General features: G+C 45.4%; 1 protein-coding gene across 11 annotated transcripts in view; it reads left to right on the top strand.

Annotated features, from left to right (window-relative positions):
• The window catches only part of HLCS (holocarboxylase synthetase), a 209,208-nt gene extending 186,968 nt beyond the window's left edge, over window positions 1-22,240 (top strand). For 5 of the 11 annotated variants that reach the window (XM_081573086.1, XM_081573087.1, XM_081573081.1 and 2 more), the window contains 5 exons: window positions 10,415-10,482; window positions 12,515-12,675; window positions 14,249-14,363; window positions 16,882-17,095; window positions 18,884-22,240. In XM_081573086.1, the coding sequence (XP_081429212.1) occupies window positions 10,415-10,482; window positions 12,515-12,675; window positions 14,249-14,363; window positions 16,882-17,095; window positions 18,884-19,055 (730 nt within the window). In that variant the 3' untranslated portion in view covers window positions 19,056-22,240. Of the gene's footprint in view, window positions 1-10,414; window positions 10,483-12,514; window positions 12,676-14,248; window positions 14,364-16,881; window positions 17,100-18,883 lie in introns of all 11 variants that reach the window. The other 6 variants (XM_081573089.1, XM_081573091.1, XM_081573083.1 and 3 more) reach the window with 2 other exon arrangements.
• The last annotated feature ends 24 nt before the right edge of the window (window positions 22,241-22,264 follow it).

Genomic DNA, 22,264 nt, shown 5'->3' with positions numbered 1-22,264 from the left:
AATTGATGGGAAGACTTAGATAAAAGGGCTAAGTGGGGGAAAAGAGACACTTCTCAGAATTTACTTTTCTGTACAATTTTAACTCTTGGAATCAAGTTAAAGAATAAAGAAACAGGAATGGCAGGGTGACCCTGTAATGGGACACAAAGTACAGTTCAACCTCACCTCATTTCTGAAGACTAAATAGCTATGCTCAAATCAAAGAGAACAAACCCTAAGAACTTTAAAATACAGATACTTGCCTATATGCCCTCAGGCTAAAGGCAAGAAGAGCTAGAGATCACCACTGAACTTGAGTTAGCGAGTCTGGTTCTCATGGCAGCACAGGTCAGCCGTCCTGAAACCCCTGCCTGTGTGTCACAGTGTTGAGCAAATAAGTAAATACATTTGAGATAATGGGAGCCAGATTTCTCATGATTTGAGAAGGAAGCTACAAATACACAAAGGGGGAGAAGAGGGGCTTCCCTGGAGGCCCAGTGGTGAGAGTCCCCGCTCCCAGTGCAGGGGCTGCAATTTCCATCCCTGGTTGGAGAACTAGGATCCCACGTGCCGCTCAGCGTGGCAGAAAGAGATGAGATAAAATAACAAAGGGGAGTAAAATGCACCTAGTGCTGTTGGGGTTGGGCTGGAAGTGGGAAGTTTCAATTAATTCATGTTTGTTTGGTTTTTTTAATTCATGGGTTTTAAGATGGCTGGACGGATGGAAAGAAGGAAGGAAACACGTACACTTTTTTGTTCTTTCCTAACACCCAGATTTGTTTTTTAAACACCATTCTCCTCTAAACGGAACCATAGCTTCTTGGAGAAAAGGCCAATTCCAGGGCTGGTCCTGGGAAAGTTCAGGATGGGTGTGGAACCTCTTCTTATTGCCAAAAAGTAAGGAAGTGCTGAAAGATGACAGGGCCTTGTCAGCAGGAGACAGACATTGGCTTGAAGAAGCTTCTACTTGCCAAATCTGGGATAATGTCAGCATCAACATAAACAATGATAGGAAAAATGTACGGAATAAAGAAGACTCCACAAGTTCATTCTGCTAGAAAGAAAGGAAGAAAGAAAAGCATGTGTGAGGAGAAGAAAAAGCTCTTCCTTATAGTAGCATTGCAGCGAGTACACATGGAGGAAATGATGGAGTCAAAGAAACCACTCTTTAGCAAGCACCGAATAAATAATTGATGTGAGTAAAATCATCTATGGATGCTAAGACTAGTAGATTAAGTTTCATGAGAAATGGGGTATTTGTATCCCCTCAAGTACTTAATTAACTACAGTGGGAAACTAGCAGCTTGACAGTGGAAAACCCTAGCACACCCCACCTTACCCAAGTGGGTCAACGGTAACGCACCAGTATCAGGGCCAGCAACACCAGGTGCTTCCTGACATGGGGCATTAAAAAGGTTGTTGTTTAGTCCCTAAGATCCTGGTGCTGGAAGAGATTGAGGGCAAGAAGAGAAGGGGAGGACAGAGGACGAGATGGCATCATCGACCTAAGACGTGAATTTGAGCAAACTCCAGGAGATAGTGAAGGACAGGGGAGCCTGATGTGCTGCAGTCCACGTGGCTGCAAAGAGGCAGACATGACTGAGTGACTGAACAACAGCCACAATGGTAGTAGATGTACCACGCTGGCCTAAGATGTTAGTTATAGGGAAACCAGTAGGGGTGAGGCTGAGGGCATATATGGGAACCCTGTGCATTCTGCTCAGTCTTCCTTTCATGCTTTAGGGTCTTGCTGTTGTCGTTTTGGTCACTGCGTGGTGTGTAGGATCTCAGTTCCCCAACCAGGAATTCAGCCGGCGTCCCCTGCAGTGGGAGCTCGGAGTCCTAACTACTGCACCACCAGGGAAGTCCCTGATGGTTTTTTGGTTTGTTTGTTTGTTTGTTAAATAAACCTAAAGCCACTCAAAAAATAAAGGCTATTAATTAAAATAAATTCTAGATTGTGACACATGAGCATTATATGAAATTCAGATTTCTGTGCCTGTAAAATTTCATTGAAACACAGCCAGGTGTATTTACATGTTGTATTTAGTTGCTTTTGTGCTTAGACACAAGGGTTGAATAGTTGCCACGGAGACCATATGGCTCCCAAAAGACTATAATATTTACTATGTAGTCTTTACAGAAAAAACTTTGCTGATCCCTGGGTTCGATAACAGGGTTGTATCAATATTAAGTTCTTGATTTTGATCATTGTATGTTGACTAATGTTAAATCATACCCTTACTTTTTTGGAAAGATACACCGAAGAATATAGGGAGAAAGAGACATTGTGGCTGCAACTTACTCTCACATAGTTCAGAAAAAAAAATTATGGACAGACTGACAAATATGGAATAGATGGACAGGGAGGCCTGGCATGCTGCGATTCATGGGGTCACAAAGAGTCAGACACGACTGAGTGACTGAACTGAACTGATGTGGTAAGAAAGTCAATGTTTGGAAACTCTGGGCTCTGGGTAAAGTTCAGTTCAGTTCAGTTGCTCAGTCGTGTCCAACTCTTTGCGACTCCATGGACTGCAGCATGCCAGGCTTCCCTGTCCATCACCAACTCCTGGAGTTTTCTCAAACTCATGTCCATTGAGTCAGTGATGCTGGGAGAAGGGCAGGTAGGAATTCTTCATACTGTATCCTCACAAGTTTTCTGTAAGTCTGGTATTATTTCAAAGTAAAAGATTGAAAACAAAATGAAGAACAAAAGATCATGGGCCTTAGAACCACCCAGAACTTGAATTCCTGATTGGCTGGCTCTGTGGCCACAGAGAAGTGGTTTTGCCTTTCCAAGACTGTGTCCTCATCCGACTTGTAAAGCGTAGATGAGACAATGCCTGTAAAGGGTGACTTGTAGTGCAGAAAATCAGCATTGAGTCCAGGTAACCAAGCCGAAGGGTCTACAGTGCCTTCAGGAAAATGATTCCCAGATGTCTGCTTTCCTTATGGTCAAGATGAGTCAGTGTCCATCTTCTGAAATGGCAGCCACGTTTCCAAACAGAAGGCCCTCTGTTGGGGTAAGTGAGCCATGATGATTGCTCCAGCTGAAGATGATGGACTCTGATCAGCCTGAGAGGAGCGTTGAGAAGATGCTTGCTGTGATCTGGGGACTCCTAGTGGAGGGGTTAGGACATGGTCCGAGTTCCCATGTGTGGTGGCAAGTTTATGCTGAGGATCTGGGATCAGGACTGCCTTGGAGGCTTGGCCTGAGAGGTTGTTGTTGTTAGTCATGAAGTCATGTTCGACTCTTTTGTGACCCCATGGACTATAGCCCGTCAGGCTCTTCTGTCCATGGGATTTCCCAGGCAAGAATACTGGAGTGGGTTGCCATTTCCTCCTCTGGGGATCTTCTCCAACCAGGGATCAAACCCGTGTCTCCTGCATTGCAGGCAGATTCTTGACCACATTCTGAGCCACCAGGGATGCCCCTGTGAATTCTATGACAGTACTGGTCTAAGGTTGCAGGTGAGGCTTCTTACTGCTGTTGCTGTTTAGTCACTAAATCATGTCTTATCTCTTTTTGATCCCGTGGACCGAAGCCTGCCAGGCTCCTCTGTCCATGGAGGTGATGCTCAGACATCCAGTATTTATGGCTCAATGTCAGGGGTAAGAAACAGTGGTTTGAGTTTATCTTGAGTAATACAGACCAAAAGCAATAAATGCTTGATGGACTAGGAAGGTGTCTCAGTCTGAAAGCTGAGTCCACAGGACACCCTCCCTGTGAGCAGTTAAGTGATTTGGCAGTAGAGTAGATGCTGCTCTGTATGAGGTTGGAAATGGGGAAGGTTAGATAAAACCCTATGAATGATTGGGCTGCTAGGAGATATGGAACCCTAACAGAGCAGCTGACCCCCAGACATCCTTCAACAGGAGGACAGGTGGGGCCTCTGCTTCTGGGGCACACCCAGGGGGAGGCGTGATGGTCCTACTCTTGGGCAGTCCGCATTCCCACTCTGCCTCTAACTGAAATAAGTGCCCTCCTGTTATACAGCAAGACACGGCGGAGGGAATATGATCTAGAGCTTACTTATTTGACAGCATTCCAGAAAGGTAGATTGATGACGGGTAGCTTTAAATGTCAAATCCAGAAGATAACGGAAGAACTACAGTAGTAAACCTGTTGTGCCTGTGTGCATCACTGACCAAAGTTATTTGTAAGCGGTAACCTACAAAATGTGTTATCTCTAAAAGCAATATCCTAAAAACGTATTATCTTTAAAAAGTCAAATAGCTAGTTCAACCAACCGTTTATACCTTTGCTAAGTGCGTTCGGAGACCCTCAAACTGGAAATGAAGATTTTTTGCAACCTAGCTGTAAGTGTGAATCTAAATGCTTTTTAGCCCAGCTTCAGATCGGGTTAGTATGTGTGTGTAAGAGAGATGGGAGAGGGGGCGAGAGGTTTGGGGAAGAGACATTACCTCTAGACATTACCCCTTCTTCTCCCTAACCACCCTCCTTATCCCCAAGAGGAGGAAATGTGAGGCCGTCCTCTGTGTTGGAAGTAAGAAGTTCTGGGATCTACAACTAAGAGAAAGTGATGCTTTAAGCACCGACCCTGTGACCGAGCATCTTGCGTATTCCTTCACGCTTCATTCTTACGAGGCCTGAGACTGCACCACGTGTCCCGTTTCCTAGGCAACTGAGCGATGGAGAGAGGAGGAGCCGTCACCCAGTGTTAGTTCATGTCACCACTGGGGTTCGAACCCGGATCTGTCCCCTGTCCTGAGTCACCTCTGCCGTGGCGTTTCTCCAGTTCCGGATCTGTCCCCTGTCCTGAGTCACTTGTGCCACGGCGTTTCTCCAGTTCCGCAGGAAACTCTCCTTTCCCTCCAGGAGCAGTAACCCCCTGGTCCCTGGATAACACCGCGCTCCTCTGGGACTGTCGGTCTCAGCTTTGCCCCCAAATGCCTAGCTCTCTGTTCTGCAGTCACTGGTCCAGGGTCCAGCACCTTTCACCCTAGACCATCTGCCTGTGCACGGCAGAGCCCTACCACCCTCCCTGCTCCAGTATATGCGTTCTTGGGAGCGGAAAACACTACTCATTTTCTTTCCAAAAACAATACTGTGCATTCTTGCATAGAAGGCAACTTTTTAAAAAATTGATTGTACTGTTAGAGTGAACTGTTTTTTAAAAAATCCTTAAATTTTAGCTTTTTAACTTTTTTTTAAAAACAGTGATGCTCAGATATAATGGTTGGTGTTCCCAATGTACTACATTTGAAAAACCATTTTTTTTCCTGATGATGAAATGAATGCACTCTAAGTATAGAAATAGTGGAAAATTCGGACAAATATAATGAAACTAGAAACCACTTGGAATCTTAACTCCCAGAGATTACATGGAAGAGCATAATGAAGAAACTAAAACCATGATATAATTCTACATCCACCTTCTGGAGGTAACCATTGTTAATAGGTTTCCTGTATTTGTCTGTGATTGCACATAGGAATACATAGCTTACTTAGGTGGGATCATATCATGATGTTGTTTTTCAGCCTTTGTTATTATTATCAACAAAATAAAAATGTCCATAACTAAATATCTACTTCATTTTAAGAGTTCGGGGACTTCCCTAGTGGTCCATTGGTTAAGACTCCACTTTCACTGCAAGGGGAGCATGAGTTCCTTGGTTGGTGCAGCCAGAAAGAAGGAAAGAAAGAAGATCCAAAATGAGCAATCCCTTCCAATCATCAGAAAATATTTTGTATAATATATATTGTGTGTGTATGTGTGTGTGTCGTAGTTTTTAAGAGGAAAAGTATAGAAGAATATGCATTTCTAAGAAGGACTTCTTTGGATGACTCTTCTGATTTGTACTTTCCTGTGTTTTTCCAGTAACTACACTCATAACTTAAAGTAACCACAGCTAATATTTTGGTATATTTCCTAATAATTTTTAAAAGTATATTTTAAGGCACCTGTGCAATCATGCTGCATATTGGAATTTCCGCACTCTTTAAATCTTCTAATGGTGTTCCGTGGACATTGGCCTGTATCACTGATGACTTTATGATATTTTTTCATGTTGGGGATACTATGATTTTTTTTCGTTCCTCTATTGTGGACTGTTTGTACTATTTATGATTTTTTTCACTGTGCAATGCTGTGATGAAATAGCTGTGTTCCTTAATTATTGTTTCCTTGTCTGATTACTCCTTAGAATTCAATCTTAGGGATAGAGTCACTGGGTGAGAAGGTATAAAAATTTTAAGGCTCTCATTGCATATGAACAGACTGGGTTTAAGAATTTCTGCTCATTAGTTACAAATTAAATAAGGTCTTGTTCATTGGTTATAATAAAATGAATGCTACAGGTGACTGTTATTATCTTATTTTTAAAGCCGGTCTTTTAGTCCTATTCTCTGACATATTGACAAATGCTCGTGTGCTAAGTCACTTCAGTTGTGTCTGACTCTTTGTGACCCAGTGGACAGTAGCCCTCGGGGCTCCTCTGTTCATGGGATTCTCCAGGCAAGAATACTGGAGTGGGTTGCCAACAAATATTATATCTAAACATAAAAACCATGCTTCTAAAAAAAACAAAACAAAACAAAGCCATGCTTCTTTCCCCCAAATTTTTCAAAATAATTTTCAAATTAAATGCAAGCAGTCATCAATGGATAAAGAAGTTGTAGTGTGTATATATGTAATGGAATGTTACTCAGCCATAAAAAGGAATGAATTTGAGTCAGTTCTAGTGAGGTGGAATGAGAAAAACAAACGTCGTATATTAACACACACATATATGGAATCTAGAAACATGGTACTGATGAACCTATTTGCAGGGCAGGAATAGAGACTCAGACACAGTGAACAGACTTGTGGATGCAGTGGGGAAAGGAGAGGGTGGGATGAACTGAGAAAGGAGCATTGATATATACGTTACCATATGTAAAATAGATAGCTAATAGGAAGTTGCGTGTAATACAGGGAGCTCAGCCTGGTGCTCGGTGACAACCTAGAGGGTAGGATGGGGTGGGAGGGAGGCGCAGGAGGGAGGGGACAGGTGTGTCCCTGTGGCTGATTCATGTTGTTGTACGGCAGAAACCACACAAACTGTAAAGCAAGTATCCTCCAATTAAAAAAAAATTTTTTTTTTTAAAAACAGATAAGCAGTCAGTTTAAAGAAGATTTAAAAAATAAAATCATCCTAACATAGCCACAATTTTTGTTTTGTCGAATCTCCCTCCCTCGCTTTTCTGTGAATTCTACATAGTTGGGGTAAAAGTATATGTACGTTTCATATCCTGTTTTTTAAAACTGAAAATTCTATTGCAAGCATTTCTTCTGTGTTGTTATGTAATCTTCATAACTATCATTTATGATGGCTGCAGATTATTCCGCCGACCTCATTTCCCTAGTGAACTCTTCGCGTTTTTTCCACATTTTCACTTCTGTAGCACTGTGGCGAGTGTGGACTGTTTCTTTAGGATCGACTCCTCAAAGTGCATTGACTTGACTCTGAACGTAAACTTCTGTTCACTCAGAATTTTCACTAGCTAACACTTGTCTGTCTTCTAGGTTAGCTTTAATCATTGAAACTTAATCATTGACATTCCCACAGCCACGTGAAATTCAGGGTGTTCTGGCTGGGGGAGCACGCAGTGGGAACTGCGATGTGTCCTTAGTAACAAGGTTGTCTGGGCACTGTCCTGTTTGCCAGGTGAGCCTTGGGGCTCCGCATATTTCAGCCCGAAGCTGCTGTTGTTTAGTCGCTAAGTCGTGTCCGACTCTCTAGTGACCCCTTGGAGGGTAACCCACCGGGCTCCTCTGTCCATGGGACCTCCTAGGCAAGCATACTGTAGTGGGTTGCCATTTCCTTCTCCAGGGGATCTTCCTGCTCCGGGGATCAAACCCGCGTCTTCTGAATTGGCAGGCGGATTCTTTATCGCTGAGCTAGAAGGGAAGAGCACCAAAACAGAGCAGTCTTCTCCCGTGTCCCGGTGGTACCCAGTGCCTGCCCCTGGCTGCTGATCACAGGAACCGTTTATTAAACAGCCTTTTCCGACAAAGAAAAAAACCACAGAGGTGGGGAGATGGTCGTTATATAACCTGCTCCCCTCCCCCCTCCCTCTTCCCGCGCTTTTTCTGTTTCCTTTTGTCAGAACAACATCAGCTCGGGTTAGAAATGCACTTAGGGTGTCTCCTTTCTGCTAAAGCAACCTAGCGACTCCACCTTCAGAGATGCAAATTTTCCATTTTGCCAAAGTTCATAAATGCTTCTTTGTGGACCGTGAGCCATGTGGTTCGGCCCCAGAGCTATCTCAGATCGCACAAATAAACCTAGTGGTCTTCACCTGGCTCAAACTAAGCATTACCCATCCCCTCCCCCTCCCTCACTTCATTGTTTCCCTCCTTGCAGAATTTCCACTTGGCCTTCAGCTTCACAAGCTCAGTCTTCTCATCAATATGCCCTGTTCACTGTTGCCAAGCCTCCAGCAGTTTAGTGTGTACGTTCCTTTAATCATTTTTCTTTGTTCTGGAAGCCTGTGTTTGGTTTCTGAGCCTTCCCACCTCCCCATGCCTAATTCCACCATCACTGTGGCTGTCTCTAGACATGACTATCTACCATCTACCTGTTTATTTACAGAACATCCAAGATGGAAAGAGCCTTAGCAATCTGCTCACATGCTCAAAATCACCCCACACCATCCCCTTTGCATAGAAAACTTCGTTAGGTGTCCCTCCCACCCCAGAGCCGGCAGCCTTCAGAGCCCGGGTGAAGGTGGCTGGGTCTCTCTGCTGAGCCAGAGAAGACAGTGTTAGCTCCCCGCGTGGACAAAGCTTCCTTCTTTGGATTTTCCACGCAAGAAAAGGACGCTTTATTCTTGGAGCCCAGCAGCGTATAAGCAGAGCCGATCTCAATGGGTTATTCATGGTGTCCAAGAGAAATACCTCTGGAGCTGTATTTCATGTGAGATGGAAGTGGGCTTGGCACCCAGACGAGGGGGCTGCCTGCTCGCTGGCATACCCTGTGCCTGTCGGCCCAGCCCGGCCCCTGCCCGGGGTGGCTGGGCTCGTCTTAGCCAGCCAAGGGCTCCCCCTCACTGCACCCGGGCACCTAGAGGCTCTGCCCACCAGGGTCACAGAGAGGCGCTCTGCGTGTTTTGGCCTTTAAGTGTTTTCCTTCTCTCACTGTGTCTAACGCTCCACTCCATTCCCGAGCCGGACGGAGAGGAGGAAACACTTTCCGAGTGTGGTCCCTGTTCTCAGTGCAGGGATGCTGTGGAAACCACCCTCGGAACAGAGTGCCACCTCGCTGTCACCCCTGCCCCTGCTACTCCCCTCACCCCTAGGAAGTTATTTCAGAGACATCCTGGCAGCTGCACTGACAGGTCTGATTTTTTACTTTGTTTAATAAATCCTACTGAGAGCTAGGGGGCTTCCAAGGTGGCACTAGTGGAAGAGAACCCGCCTGCCAGTGCAAGAGACGTAAGAGAGAGACAACAGGTTTGATCCCTGGGTCGGGAAGATCCCCAAGAGAAGGGCATGGCTACCCACTCCAGTGTCCTTGCCTGGAGAATCCCAGGGACAGAGGAGCCTGGCGGGCTACAGTCCATGGGGTCGCAAAGAGTCAGACGCGACTGAGGCAACTAAGCACACACTGAGGGCTATGCCTGCTCATTTCTGGGGATGCAGAGGAAACCTTCCCAGTGTGAGTTAAATACGTAGAATGGAGCTGGGAGGAAATTCTCAGAGTGAGGAGCTTTCCCCCCCCCTTTCCTTTTCTTGGGTGGAAAAAAAAAGTTTATGTTGACTCTTTTGCTGGAGATACAGTGCACATTTCTACCCTTCTCCCAAAGGGAAGTTTGTATTCTTTTAAATAAAAGCCGTTTTAAAAGCAGAACTCAAGCCTACAAGGATCCAACGTTCTCCTGAGTTCTCAGAAGGTGTAGATTTATTTACTATAGTTAAAACATAATTAGTTCTCGGGGGATAGTGTGTCTTTTAAACAGCTTTATTGCCACCATATTAGTTTTCCGAATAATCAGAAACTTCTGTTATGATTATGTTCCAGTGTGCAGACAGAAACGCGCCGTAAGTAGAAACAAATGTCAGGAATTGCTAGTTGTCACTTGCAGAAGGGGACACCACCTCAGCGCGGGAAAGAGGAATTTGATAGGATATCCTGAAGAAATATAACCTAAAAATGTCTTGAATAAACTGAATGATAGCTTGGGCAGGTACACGTGCCCCACCCCCAGTCCACCTTTTTTTCTTATTAAATGGTGTTTCCTGCATCCCTTTTCCATCACTCTCACTCCAGAAGCTGGGAGTGGGCTCAGTATCCCTTGAAACCCGGAAGACGGCCCTTCCTTATTAACGCATTCAAGAATGAAAGCAAACAGCGTCCCCCACCTTGAGCCATAGGTTCCCATGTCGTGTCCCAGTTCTGGCTGACCGGTCTTTCCCATCGTTTGCAGGTTGATGTTTGAGATGCCGCAGGAAATGGGTTTAATAGCCATCGCAGTCCGCCAGACGCAGGGCAAAGGTCAGTCATCTCTTCTTACTGATTCTGTTTTTGTTTTCTAAAATCTGTGACTCTCGTGGCCAGAGAGCCAATTGATTGCACATGCTGATCATCGAGATGACTCAAGTTAGAAGCTGTTTGTTTTCACATTGCCCTAAAATGGAGGAAGAGGAAGGGAAATTGATTAGAAGACCGAACTTCAGTAGAACTCAAGTGTTCCCTCAAACCAAGATGTTTATTAAATCACTTGACATCCGCCTGTGATGGTTTTAACGTTCTTTTACCTACATCTTGTAAATTCCTCTTTCTGACATTCTAGGTGTTGCAGTGTGTGAATAATAACTATGTTAGAGAGACATTTATTTTCCCGAAGGTTCTCTGGGAGGTGCCTTTCGTGTCTATACCGAGTGTCACATTGGGGGGGGGGTCTTTCATCTGCCAGCCCCCACCCTGGCTGGCACTGGAGTTTGCATGGAGTGGGCCCCCAATCAATGGTCAGTGCCTGTTCACAGAGTGACCACCAAGGAGCAGAGGGGCTGTCCAGAGCTTCCAGCCCCTGCTGACCTTCAGAGGCAGGAGCCCACATCCTCCCAGAATCCACTTGGGTCCAGCCGCAAGCAGATTATTCCTGCTCAGGGGTCATATGTGGGCTACTGCCCCCTGCCCCTCCCCACCCCCAGCAGGTACCAGGCAGACCCCCAACTTTTAACTCTCAGAGGCTCTTATGCCTTTCCCAGAAGAAGCAATGAAATAAGAAATCTACTGTTTTCACTTCTTTCTCCTGAGCATGTCTTTTGAACATAACTCAAAGAAAGAAAAAAAAAATTTATTTTATTCAAGGCTGCTGCTGCTGCTGCTGCTAAGTCGCTTCAGTCGTGTCCGATTCTGTGCGACCCCATAGACGGCAGCCCACCAGGCTCCGCCGTCCCTGGGATTCTCCAGGCAAGAATACTGGAGTGGGTTGCCATTTCCCTCTCCAGTGCATGAAAGGGAAAAGTGAAAGTGAAGTTGCTCAGTTGTGTCCGACTCTTAGTGACCCTATGGACTGTAGCCCACCAGGCTCCTCCATCCATGGGATTTTCCAGGCAAGAGTACTGGAGTGCGGTGCCATTGCCTTCTCCGTATTCAAGGCTATGGTGCTCAATAAGGTAGTTTAAAAAAAAAAAAAGAGCCAGGGAAGAAATTATATTATACCTATCGTTTTGATTATTTTATTTCCTCAACTTCTTTTTTAAGAAAAATAACTCAGAGTTAATATCAGGAATCATTTTTCAAATTCAGCTTCCTTTAAAAAAAATAAATAACAGCAAGCTATAAGTTATATACCATCCAGTCCCCCCACTTAAAAGTGTACAATTGTATGGTTTTATGCTGCTGCTGCTGCTGCTAAGTCGCTTCAGTCTTGTCCGACTCTGTGCGACTCCATAGACGGCAGGCCATCAGGCTCCGCCGTCCCTGGGATTCTCCAGACAAGAACACTGGAGTGGGTTGCCATTTCCTTCTCCAATGCATAAGAGTGAAAAGTGAAAGTGAAGTTGCTCAGTCGTGTCTGACTCTTAGCGACCCCATGGACTGCAGCCTACCAGGCTCCTCTGTCCAGAGGATTTTCCAGGCAAGAGTACTGGAGACCATCTCAATTGGGATCGCTTCTAAAAAAGTGGCTTCCAGGACCTCTCCTGGATCAGTGTAGGTTCGGTCGCATTTCCCCACTGTCCCTATTTCTGCCTGCATTGCCATATGGTGAGAATTAAACTGAGGGTGATGTTCAGACACTGTGTAAGACTTTGAATCATCAAAGCGTGGATGATACGAGGCAGAACATTATGCTAATTATCAGAAACTTGTTCAGCCACAGAGCTTCAGATTTTAAAGAGCTCCTCTATTGTTGAGTTAACCCCAGAATCTCCAAGCATTTTCATCAATCTCGATTTGCTCCAGCGGGACAGCTCCTCCGTTTGTGTTTGTGAGCCCTCCACATATTTCCCGGCATTGTGTGCATCTCAGTCTGCTCACAGGGCGGGATGGCCAGTTTCTGACGGGGTTTGTGTTCCAGGGCGGGGAAAGAATGCTTGGCTGAGCCCCTTGGGATGCGCCCTTTCCACCCTGCTGGTCTGCATCCCACTGAGATCCCCGCTGGGACAGAGGATTCCATTTGTCCAGCATCTGATGTCCCTGGCCGTCGTAGAGGCAGTAAGATCCATCCCTGGGTACCAGGTATGTGCAGTTCATCACTGATATATCCCTGCCATGCATGCGTTTCTCCGTTCAGGCGTGTTTGTAGCACGGGTGTGTGTCTAAATGGCTGCTGTGCACGGAGCCTCAGCCTGCTTTTTGTGAAGCTGGCAGCAGAGAGCTCCTGGAGTCTTAAAAGTGCCATCAGGTTGATGGCTGCTTCGGGCTTGCTGGAATGTGTTCGTTTCCCAGAATTCCCTTTCTGTGCTGTTGAGAGATGTGTCCAATGTCCTAATAAAGGCATGCCTTTCTTTTCTTTCTTTTTGACTGAAGCACATTGGCTGGATGAGTCTGTTTGTCTGTAGTGTTTTCTGGTGAAAAGGCTTTTTTTATAGGCCTGAACAAACCTTGGGCACCCAGCCTGTGTGCCTCAACTTCCCAGTGACGGCAGGAGGTGGGGTTCCAGGTGGCCCAGTTCAAGGCAGTGTCTACTCTTGGGCCATTCCCCGGAGGGCACAGGCAGCCTTGCCCAGGCCACGTCCCTCAGGATGGACAGGCAGCAGGCCACTGGACCGCTCTATTTCTGTTACCTAGGTTGACCATTGGCACTTCATGGAGACTAGTAAACTCAGTATCCTCTAATCAGTTCAGTTCAGTTCAGTCGCTCAGTCGTGTCTGACTCTTTGTGACCCCATGAATTGCAGCACGCCAGGCCTCCCTGTCCATCACCAACTCCTGGAGTTTACCCAAACTCATGTCCATTGAGTCGGTGTTGCCACCCAACCATCTCATCCTCTGTCATCCCCTTCTCCTCCTGCCTTCAATCTTTCCCAGCATCAGGGCCTTTTCAAATGAGTCAGCTCTTCACATCAGGAGGCCAGAGTATTGGAGTTTCAGCTTCAACATCAGTCCTTCCAATGAACACTCAGGACTGATCTCCTTTAGGATGGACTGGTTGGATCTCCTTGCAGTCCAAGGGACTCTCAAGAGTCTTCTCCAACACCACAGTTCAAAAGCATCAATCTTTGGTGCTCAGCTTTCTTTATAGTCCAACTTGCACATCCATACATGATGTGATATGACTCGGTAAAATGAGTTGCTCCTGTGTATCTCCATAGCGTTCTACTCAAGACATTGCTGCCTGACTCTGGTTAGTTCAGGGCCGTCCTTCACTCTTGAGCAGTAGCTCCTTAAGGAAAAAGAGCCCCCGAGAGTATTGTTGTCTGCCTTCAGCCCCACCCCCCACCCTCCTCCCTAGCATGATGGTCCCCTGTGCCGTGGTTGTTGATCTTGGGATAATGAACTTAATTCCCAAGATGGGCATCTTCAGAGTGTTTCTGGTGACGATACGCAGTGATGAGGGAGAGGAGATGACTGGGACTCCTGTGTTCTTTAGGTCCCCTTCCTCTAGCCCCGCTGGGCACTTGACTACTTTAAGTATTGCTCCAGAGAGGTGGTGAGCTGTCTGAAAAAGAAGAGGGGATGAGACTCCCTATTCCCTCCGTTTCTAGAGTATTCTACTCATCTTTGTTTTTTCTTTTTTTAAGTTGGACGACCTCTCCCAGACCCTTTGTGTCTTGAGACTGCTTGATTAATATGCAGGTTTTTCTTTTAGGATATCAATTTGCGAGTGAAGTGGCCCAATGATATTTATTACAGTGACCTCATGAAGCTTGGTGGAGTTTTGGTTAACTCAACACTTATGGGAGAAACATTTTATATACTTATAGGTAAGTTTTTAAAGCCCTTACCCGCAGAATTTTTAGATTAATAGAAATAAAATGGCTCGCACGTGGCTCCATCGAGGGGAGTGGATTATCATCTGGGATTTCTTTTTCTTTGAGCTTTGACGTATAGAACACAATATGTGTGCAGAACAGGCCAGGTGGGTGGAAAGCCCTTCAGAGAATTTAGTGTTTGTACCTCTGGTTGTGGAAACCACCACATGGGTGTCTCATCAAACAGGCGTATTCTTACACTTCTCTACACTCCCGCTTCTTGTTGAATTAGAAATGATGGAAATATCCACTTTGTTATTTGATAATAAAAAAGAAAGTTAATTTCAAGGATGGGTGTCCTTGCGTTCTTAATCTGACCTTCCCAGGCCATGGAAAAGTTGCCTTCCTTTTGACCTTCAGACTCTTGAGAGTCCCTTGAACTGCAAGGAGATCCAACCAGTCCATCCTAAAGGAGATCAGTCCTGAGTGTTCATTGGAAGGACTGATGTTGAAGCTGAAACTCCAATACTCTGGCCACCTGATGTGAAGAGCTGACTCATTTGAAAAGACCCTGATGCTTGGAAAGATTGAAAGCAGGAGGAGAAGGGGATGACAGAGGATGAGAAGGTTGGATGGCATCACCGACTCAATGGACATGGATTTGGGTAAACTCTGGGAGTTGGTGATAGACAGGGAGGCCTGGCATGCTGCAGTCCATGGGGTCGCAAAGAGTCGGACACAACTGAGCGACTGAACTGAACTGACCTTCAGAAGACACTCCAGGCTGGTCAGGGTGAGGTAAAGAGTCCCCGTTTCACGTCAGCACATCCTCATCAGGCAAGGAGGTGGATTTAGAAGCACTTCGAGAAGTTCCTACGTCCTTGGTCATCCAAGCGTCACCTTCTCCCTAATGCCCAGAGGAACTGGAGTGGGGTTCAGAAATCAGCAATGGACAGAAAACGTGTGATGGTGTGTGGGAAGTGCCCAGCAGAGAAGACACGGCGTGTGTTTCCAGCGCTGCTGCCAACTGGCAGTGTTATTCTAGGGAAGTTATTTCCTCCCCTCCAGGCTCCATCTCCCATGTGTAAATGAGTAACTGGGCTGGATACAGAGTTTCCGAATAGGGACAAGTGATGGCTTCAGGGAGCTGAGGAATTCTCTGTCAGTGAGGGGAAAATGAAACTTTTTTCTGCAGAGAGAATCCATAGCTTTTATGGACGTCTTAAGGCTACGGGAGGTGGGCAGGGGGCACAGAGGGCATCTTTGGGGAAAGATTCAAAGTCACCATCAGGGGTGCCTGCTGGTCCTTAGAAAGACATAGCCTAAGTTGACAGTCCACATGGCTCTTTCCCCAGGACCGTGCATTTTCTGGGTACAGGGGAGCTGTTTCAGTGCTGCATACACTTAGTGGAATGCCTTATACTGGCATAGGCACTTCCGCTGTTGTGTATGTTGTTGATGAAAGCACAAACGAACAACTGCAAATTCTTCCCTGCTTTTGTAGTTGTTTGTTTTTTTCCAGGTGTGTCATTTACATTGCTTTGTATTTTAGTAGCCAGTATATTTTTAAAAAAATAGTAATAATAATCTGGGGCCAGCCAAGCCTTCCCTTCATACTGAAAACAGCTCAGAACATTTACCAAAATGTACTGTTATTGTGAATGTCATTGTTCTATCTAAGACAAGTATTTGGGGAACTTTTCTTCTCGGAGGCCCTGGAAAAACGGTCGGCTCACTGCCTAGTTCTTGCAGTATTTCACTTCTTATTGAAGCCCTCTTTGAGGTTGATTCAGGGCCCTACTGAAAACTAAGTCTCAGCTTTTCTGAAGAACCCCCTCACCCCTACCCGGCAGAGAACAGCAGTGTTAAGTAAAGACAGAGATAAGCCGGTAACTCTCTCCTGAAGCCTTGGTTTAGGGGCCTGTGAAAGAGCCACTGAACATGGGTTGGCCCTCTGCCAGCAGCGTAACCCTAGCACCAAAGACTTGCAACGATAAAGCATTAAAAGATGTGTTTGGGGTTATGCCATGATCGAGGTTGGAAGTCTCTGAATCCAGAGTTTACTCCTTAAGACCTGAATAAAAGTCTTTATTTTCAAGCATGTGTTCTGTTATTCAAGTAGGAAAAGAAACAAGAGATTTTATTTTACCCCGGGTTCAGCGCCGAGCTCCAATTCTTGGCTAGACCACAGGAGGGATCGCTTCAGAAGCAACTCTGGTTTGTGCTGTTCATCCCTTTCTGCTTAATTGAATCCAGTGTGAATGGCTTTTTTCCCCCCAACTAATGTGTAATACGTTTGGAATGACTCTGGTTTGATGAGGATAGTAAGGGAAGGATGAAAAAGGAAGATGGACTCTGAGATGTAAGTCCTTCTCTAACTGGCCAGAGGCAAGAAAAAAACTCAAAATGAGGACAAGGAAGCAGCAAGTTGAGCATAAAAGCTGTAACTTTTTCCAGGCAGTCGAGAGAGACGTGTGATGTCGTCAGTAGGTTGAGCTGCTCACCTTGTCCATTGTTTCTCTCCGTTCAGGCTGTGGATTTAACGTGACCAACAGCAACCCTACCATATGCATCAATGATCTCATCACAGAATACAATAAGGAACACGGGGCAGAGCTACAGCCCTTAAGAGCCGATTGTCTCATCGCCCGAACGGCGACCGTGCTGGAGAAGCTGATCGACACGTTTCAGGACCAGGGGCCCAACGGCGTTCTTCCTCTCTACTATAAATACTGGGTACACAGGTCAGTGCTGGCTTGTCTGCATCCTCTTAAAATCCCTTTGCTAAGTCAATAGGTTAACATCTTAAAGCGAGAAACTAAACGCGGGTCTGGGTAATTCTCTTTGACTGGTGGATAAACCTGGGGGATACCACCTTGAACGAGTGAGCATCCCTAGGAATGGGGACAAACGGGCAACCCCGTGCCTCCTGGTGGGATGCGCTGGGAAAGACACCGCATCACTGAAGACTTTCCTGCCCCAGTGTGTGTTTAAACCGAATCTGATTGTGAGGCAACAGGCAAATCGTAAATTGTGGAACATTCTCGGTACCTATCATTTTCAAAGGGAGACCTCCCAGCCTCAGCCTTACCTGGGAACTTTGTTCGAAACACAGATTCTTTTTTTTTTTCCGTGTTCAAATTCTATTTTTCTCCTTTGCTGACTTCTGTTTCTTTTATTAAAAATTTTTTATTTGGAGGATAATTGCTTTGCAATGCTGTGTTGGTTCCTCCCATACAACATTCATGTTGTATGCATACCTATGTATCCCACAGGGATACATACGTCCCCTCCCTCTTGAACCTCCCTCCCACCCCCCACCCTCTAGGTTGTCACCGAGCACCAGGTTGAGCTCCCTGTGTTACACAGCAGTTTCCCACTAGCTGTCTATTTTACATATGGTAATGTACATGTAGAAATGCAAATTCTTGACTCCTCCCCTGAGGCTGGGGCCCAGCATTCCTGTTTTAACAAAGGCTCCAGCAAGCTCTCAGGCACTTTAGTTTGAAAAGCACTGATGCTGACCAATAGGGGCCTCTACCTTTTAACAGTGTCAAGGTCTTAGAAACAAAGGTGGGAGATTTTTGAGATTTGACTCATGAGGCATGACAGCTGAATGCAATATGAGATTCATAATCAGATCCTGGAAGGGAGGGAGTACCTACAAAGGATATTAATGGGATGATGGGGACATTTGCACAGGGACAGATATTCAATAATGTATCAAGATCACATTTCTTGAGAGTGATAATGATATTCTGGATTTAAGAAGAAGATCATTCTTATTCTTATACATGCTGAAATATTTAAAGTGTCATGATGCCTACAACTTATTTTTAAATTTCAGGAACCCCCCCCCCCAAAACAGTGTGTGCACACTGAGGAAAAACTGCAAATATGGAAAATGTTATCAGTTAGTATAAGTGAAGAGGGCATATGAGGTTCGTTGTACTATGTTCCCCCTTTTCTGTAGGTCTGAAGTTCTTCAAAATAAAAATGGGGGAGGTGCACATTCTATACTTTTAAATCTGTTAAGAAGGCTATAACTCAGTAGGTGCATTTAGAAAAATATTGAAAACAAGTAGAATTAGCATGCGTTTCACTTGTAATCGATGCACCCCAACTCGATAAAAGTCTTCTTTTCATAACAGCCAGAAAGAGGCCAATCTCATCTCAGCCAAAAAGCCTGGAGAGTTTCTTTAAAAGTGCTAGAGGGTGAGGGAAGTGGTGCAAAAAACCCTCCCGGAGGATCAGAATTAGGAGTGACAGTGTTTGCAAGAGAAGCAATTCCTAACTCCCTGTTGGATTTGGTTATATTCTGGTAGTCACCAAGACAGTTCAGGCGGGACCAGTGAAAGGCAGAGCTCAGACCCAGTTGCATTTTAACTGCATCCAGCCCAGCCTCCTCTCTGCCACCAGCCCCGAATCCTTTCCCATTCCTTTCCCTTAATGGGTGATTACTTAACTAATCGTCTCGAGCCACCGCTGCCTGTCACGTGTCCCAGTGACTGAAGGCTGTTCTTCCTTTTCAGCGCTCAGCAAGTCCGCCTGGGAAGCGCTGAGGGACCAAAGGTGTGGATCGTTGGCCTGGATGACTCTGGGTTCCTTCTGGTCCACCAGGAAAACGGCGACGTGGTGACGGTCCATCCTGACGGCAACTCCTTTGACATGCTGAAAAACCTCATTGTCCCCAAACAGCGGTAGTCCCCGCTGGGGACTGACAGACAGACGGAAGGGCGGAACCACGGTGGGAGCCTTCCCCTTGGATTTCTGCCGCCTTTCCTAGCCCGTGGAGCCGGAAAACTAAATCAGAGTTGTTGACGATTTTTTTTTCTCCCTCCAATTAACCTGTTCATTCTTAAATTTTGTTCAGGGTAGAGGGTCGATTGCTGGAAAGATTTAGTTCAGGTAAAGACCTGCCATAGATGTGAAATTGTTCTCCCCTCTTGAAATTGGATGTGTGTTAATTGGCAAAAAAACAAAAGAAAACAGTTTTTACATGGAAACAGCAAGGGAATAATTCACGTTTTCCCAGTAGTGGAGATCTTTGGGCACACTTAGTCATGTCCAACTCTTTGCAACCCTATAGACTGTAGCCCACCAGGCTCCTCTGTCCGTGGGATTCTCCAGGCAAAAATACTGGAGTGGGTTGCCATGCCCTCCTCCAGGGGATCTTCCCAGCCCAGGTATTGAACCCGCCTCTCTTGCATCTCCTGTATTGGCAGGTGGATTCTTTACCACTAGCCACCTGGGAAGCCCAGTGAAGATCTTTATCCCTAGACTATTAAAAAGGTTTCTTAAAAAAGCTTTCAGGCCCTGGTCATTGGTGAGTTACGAGTATGGCAACACTGTTTACAAGAATCTAGGGAGGTGTTTTCCTATAGGAACACACACTGGTACTTAGTCATCATTTTTTGTTTGTTTGTTTGTTTAGTGAAGAAAAGAGAAGGTAGATTTCTAAGCCTTACTCTCAGCCTGGTGGTTTGTGGTCCAATAGCAATGTCTACATGGCTACAGAGGCACCTCTAGCTGCTTTGGTTGTAATGACCTTGTAGAAGGAATCAGTTAATTACTTTGACATTAATTAATGAGCTTTCCTAAGTTTAAATTGACTGAATATTCTGCCGTGATGGGATCAAGTTCAAGATCCTTAAAGCATTGATTAGGTAATTGGATGCTTGGATGTGAGGGTGGGTGATTTGGCTCCAACAGCTGGAGATGAAGTCTCGCTCTCATACCACACGCAGAGGAGGATTTGGAGCTTTAAGCCAGCTTTGGGCTTGCTTTGAAATACAGAGCATTCCTGCAGGACTGTGCAGTGCACACAGTATAGGCGTACATGGCATTTTATTTGTAAGTCACAGTTTTTTGCCCTCTTTTCGCATTGCCAAGAAAGTTATTGTTATTGCATACCATCAGTTAAGAGCATGTGTGTGTGTATGTGTGTGTGAAGTCTTAAAAGGTGTTCAAAATCTGATGCCCTATGGGTCTCCATGAAAGAACAAAAGAAAGGAAGCCTTTTGATATGCATTTGCTATTTCCAGATGTATTCCATGCTTTTTCCATGTAACTCCTATCTCCACTGAACTTGAGCCTCATACACATTACTTTTCAGCCTGAAGAGGCCACTTTTTGTCCACTTTTCTCTCTTCCTGCCAGTCCCAACTGAAATTAGTGGAAAGGAGAGTTGATGAGGTTCTCAGCTTTGAACAGAACCCGCTTATTGTGCCCTAGCACTGTCTTTCCCCAGCTTTACCCAGTCAGGCTAACTCCAGAAAGTTGTGATTTTCGGTATAAAAATCTGTCTACCTTTAGCCAGGCACAGGCAACCCCATAGAAGGAAAAAAATAACATGTTTAGTCAAGTACACTAACCCAATATGTGTATTTTGGAAATGTAACTTGAAAAATTTCAGAAGTCATTTTTTGCAAATAAGACTTCAACTAGAATTATTTTTCTTAACAAAACACTCTCTCCTAAATGCCCAAGTCTAAATAAAAGTTTGAAGTCCACAGCACCCCAAATTTACCAAATGGACTCACCCTGGAGAGGGCATCTGCAAAATATCATTAAGAAGAAAGTTCTCAGGCTAATGTTGCAAGTTTGACTTCTCAAACTCTGTAATATAAGGCACGCCATCTCTCAGAGCTGCCATTGTTAACTTTTTGCATTTCTTTGGGGGGTTATTTAATGAAAAACATGCTATGATTTGTTTTAAGCTGAAGTCCTACTCTAGACAGTCTGCTTTAGGGAAAAAATAATGTTATCATTTAATTTCCTTTTGGTAAATTAAAACTAATGAAGTGTGGCCATGTTACAGCAGATGGAGATGCTCTGGGCGTATCGCTTTGCCCCTGTGCTTTCAAGACTTTTCTTATTTCTTACTTGTGCCGACACCGGGTTGTCTTGAGGGAGGCAAAATAGACTTGGAGCAGATGCTGCGTTTTGCATAAACCTGACTTTGCCTCAGATGAACCAAAGACTTTTGAAATTCTGCTTCCTATAGAACAGCTGAATAAAGGCATTTTGCTTACAGCTGTTAGCATTAGGAAAACTTGCTACACTGCACTCGTCAATTTGGGTGCTGTTTATGCACCCAGCTATCTAGGATCTCAAGGAGCTTTAAAGTCTTAACGAGAAACTTCGCATTTTCCTCTTAATCTTTAAAACACAGCACCTAAACTCAGGATTGGCCTGTGCTTTTGGGATATTTGAATTGTGCCCTAGTGTAGAGGCTGTGCATTGAGCATCTACCAGGTTACGTGAAAGGCAGGAAGGATGTCAACCCCTCCAGGCTGGTAGCAAATTTCAGAGGAACTCTAAAATAGGACCTAGCAATAGCTGGGCTTTCTGTGCCCGCCCCGCCCCCCCACAGCCCCCGCAGCGTTCCTCGGCACTGGGCATCCTGGCAGCATGTACAGTGCTGGGGCACAGTTGGAAGGATTTGTGTCCCCCAGGGGCTCTCTGTTACAGCACAGTAGACTGCCCAATGTGGGAGCAAGTGGTCCAAGGAGGGGTGGGTCCACAGGCCCACACCTGGGGTACCATGCACCTCCACCCTCACCCCCACCCCCACCACCTACACACAGGGGGAGGACTATGTAGGCACCCCTCACCCTCGAGTCTGGGAACCAGGAGAGAAGCCAGCCTCAGCCAACTGTTTCAGAATGCATAAAGGAGATATTTTAGGCTTACATTCTGCAGATCTGTTTGGTCTTAATGGGCAAAGAATGGAGAAATCGGTATTCCTAACTACTATGCATATTTGAAATAAAGCGTTAAACCTCTGCATTTTTAGTTTTTCAAAGACTCATCTCTGAAACATAATTACTTTAAACCAATGCCTATAAAAAGCACGTCTACCAAAATAAACTTTGAGACTTTCTCTGTAGTTTGGGCTTACTTTTTATTTT

Source organism: Giraffa tippelskirchi, chromosome 2 (genome assembly GCF_054371585.1).
Source record: "Giraffa tippelskirchi isolate mGirTip1 chromosome 2, T2T-mGirTip1v1.2.pri, whole genome shotgun sequence".
Lineage (NCBI taxonomy): Eukaryota > Metazoa > Chordata > Mammalia > Artiodactyla > Giraffidae > Giraffa > Giraffa tippelskirchi.
Note: the sequence above shows the minus strand (reverse complement) of the source record. Positions and strands in the feature narration are given on the sequence as shown.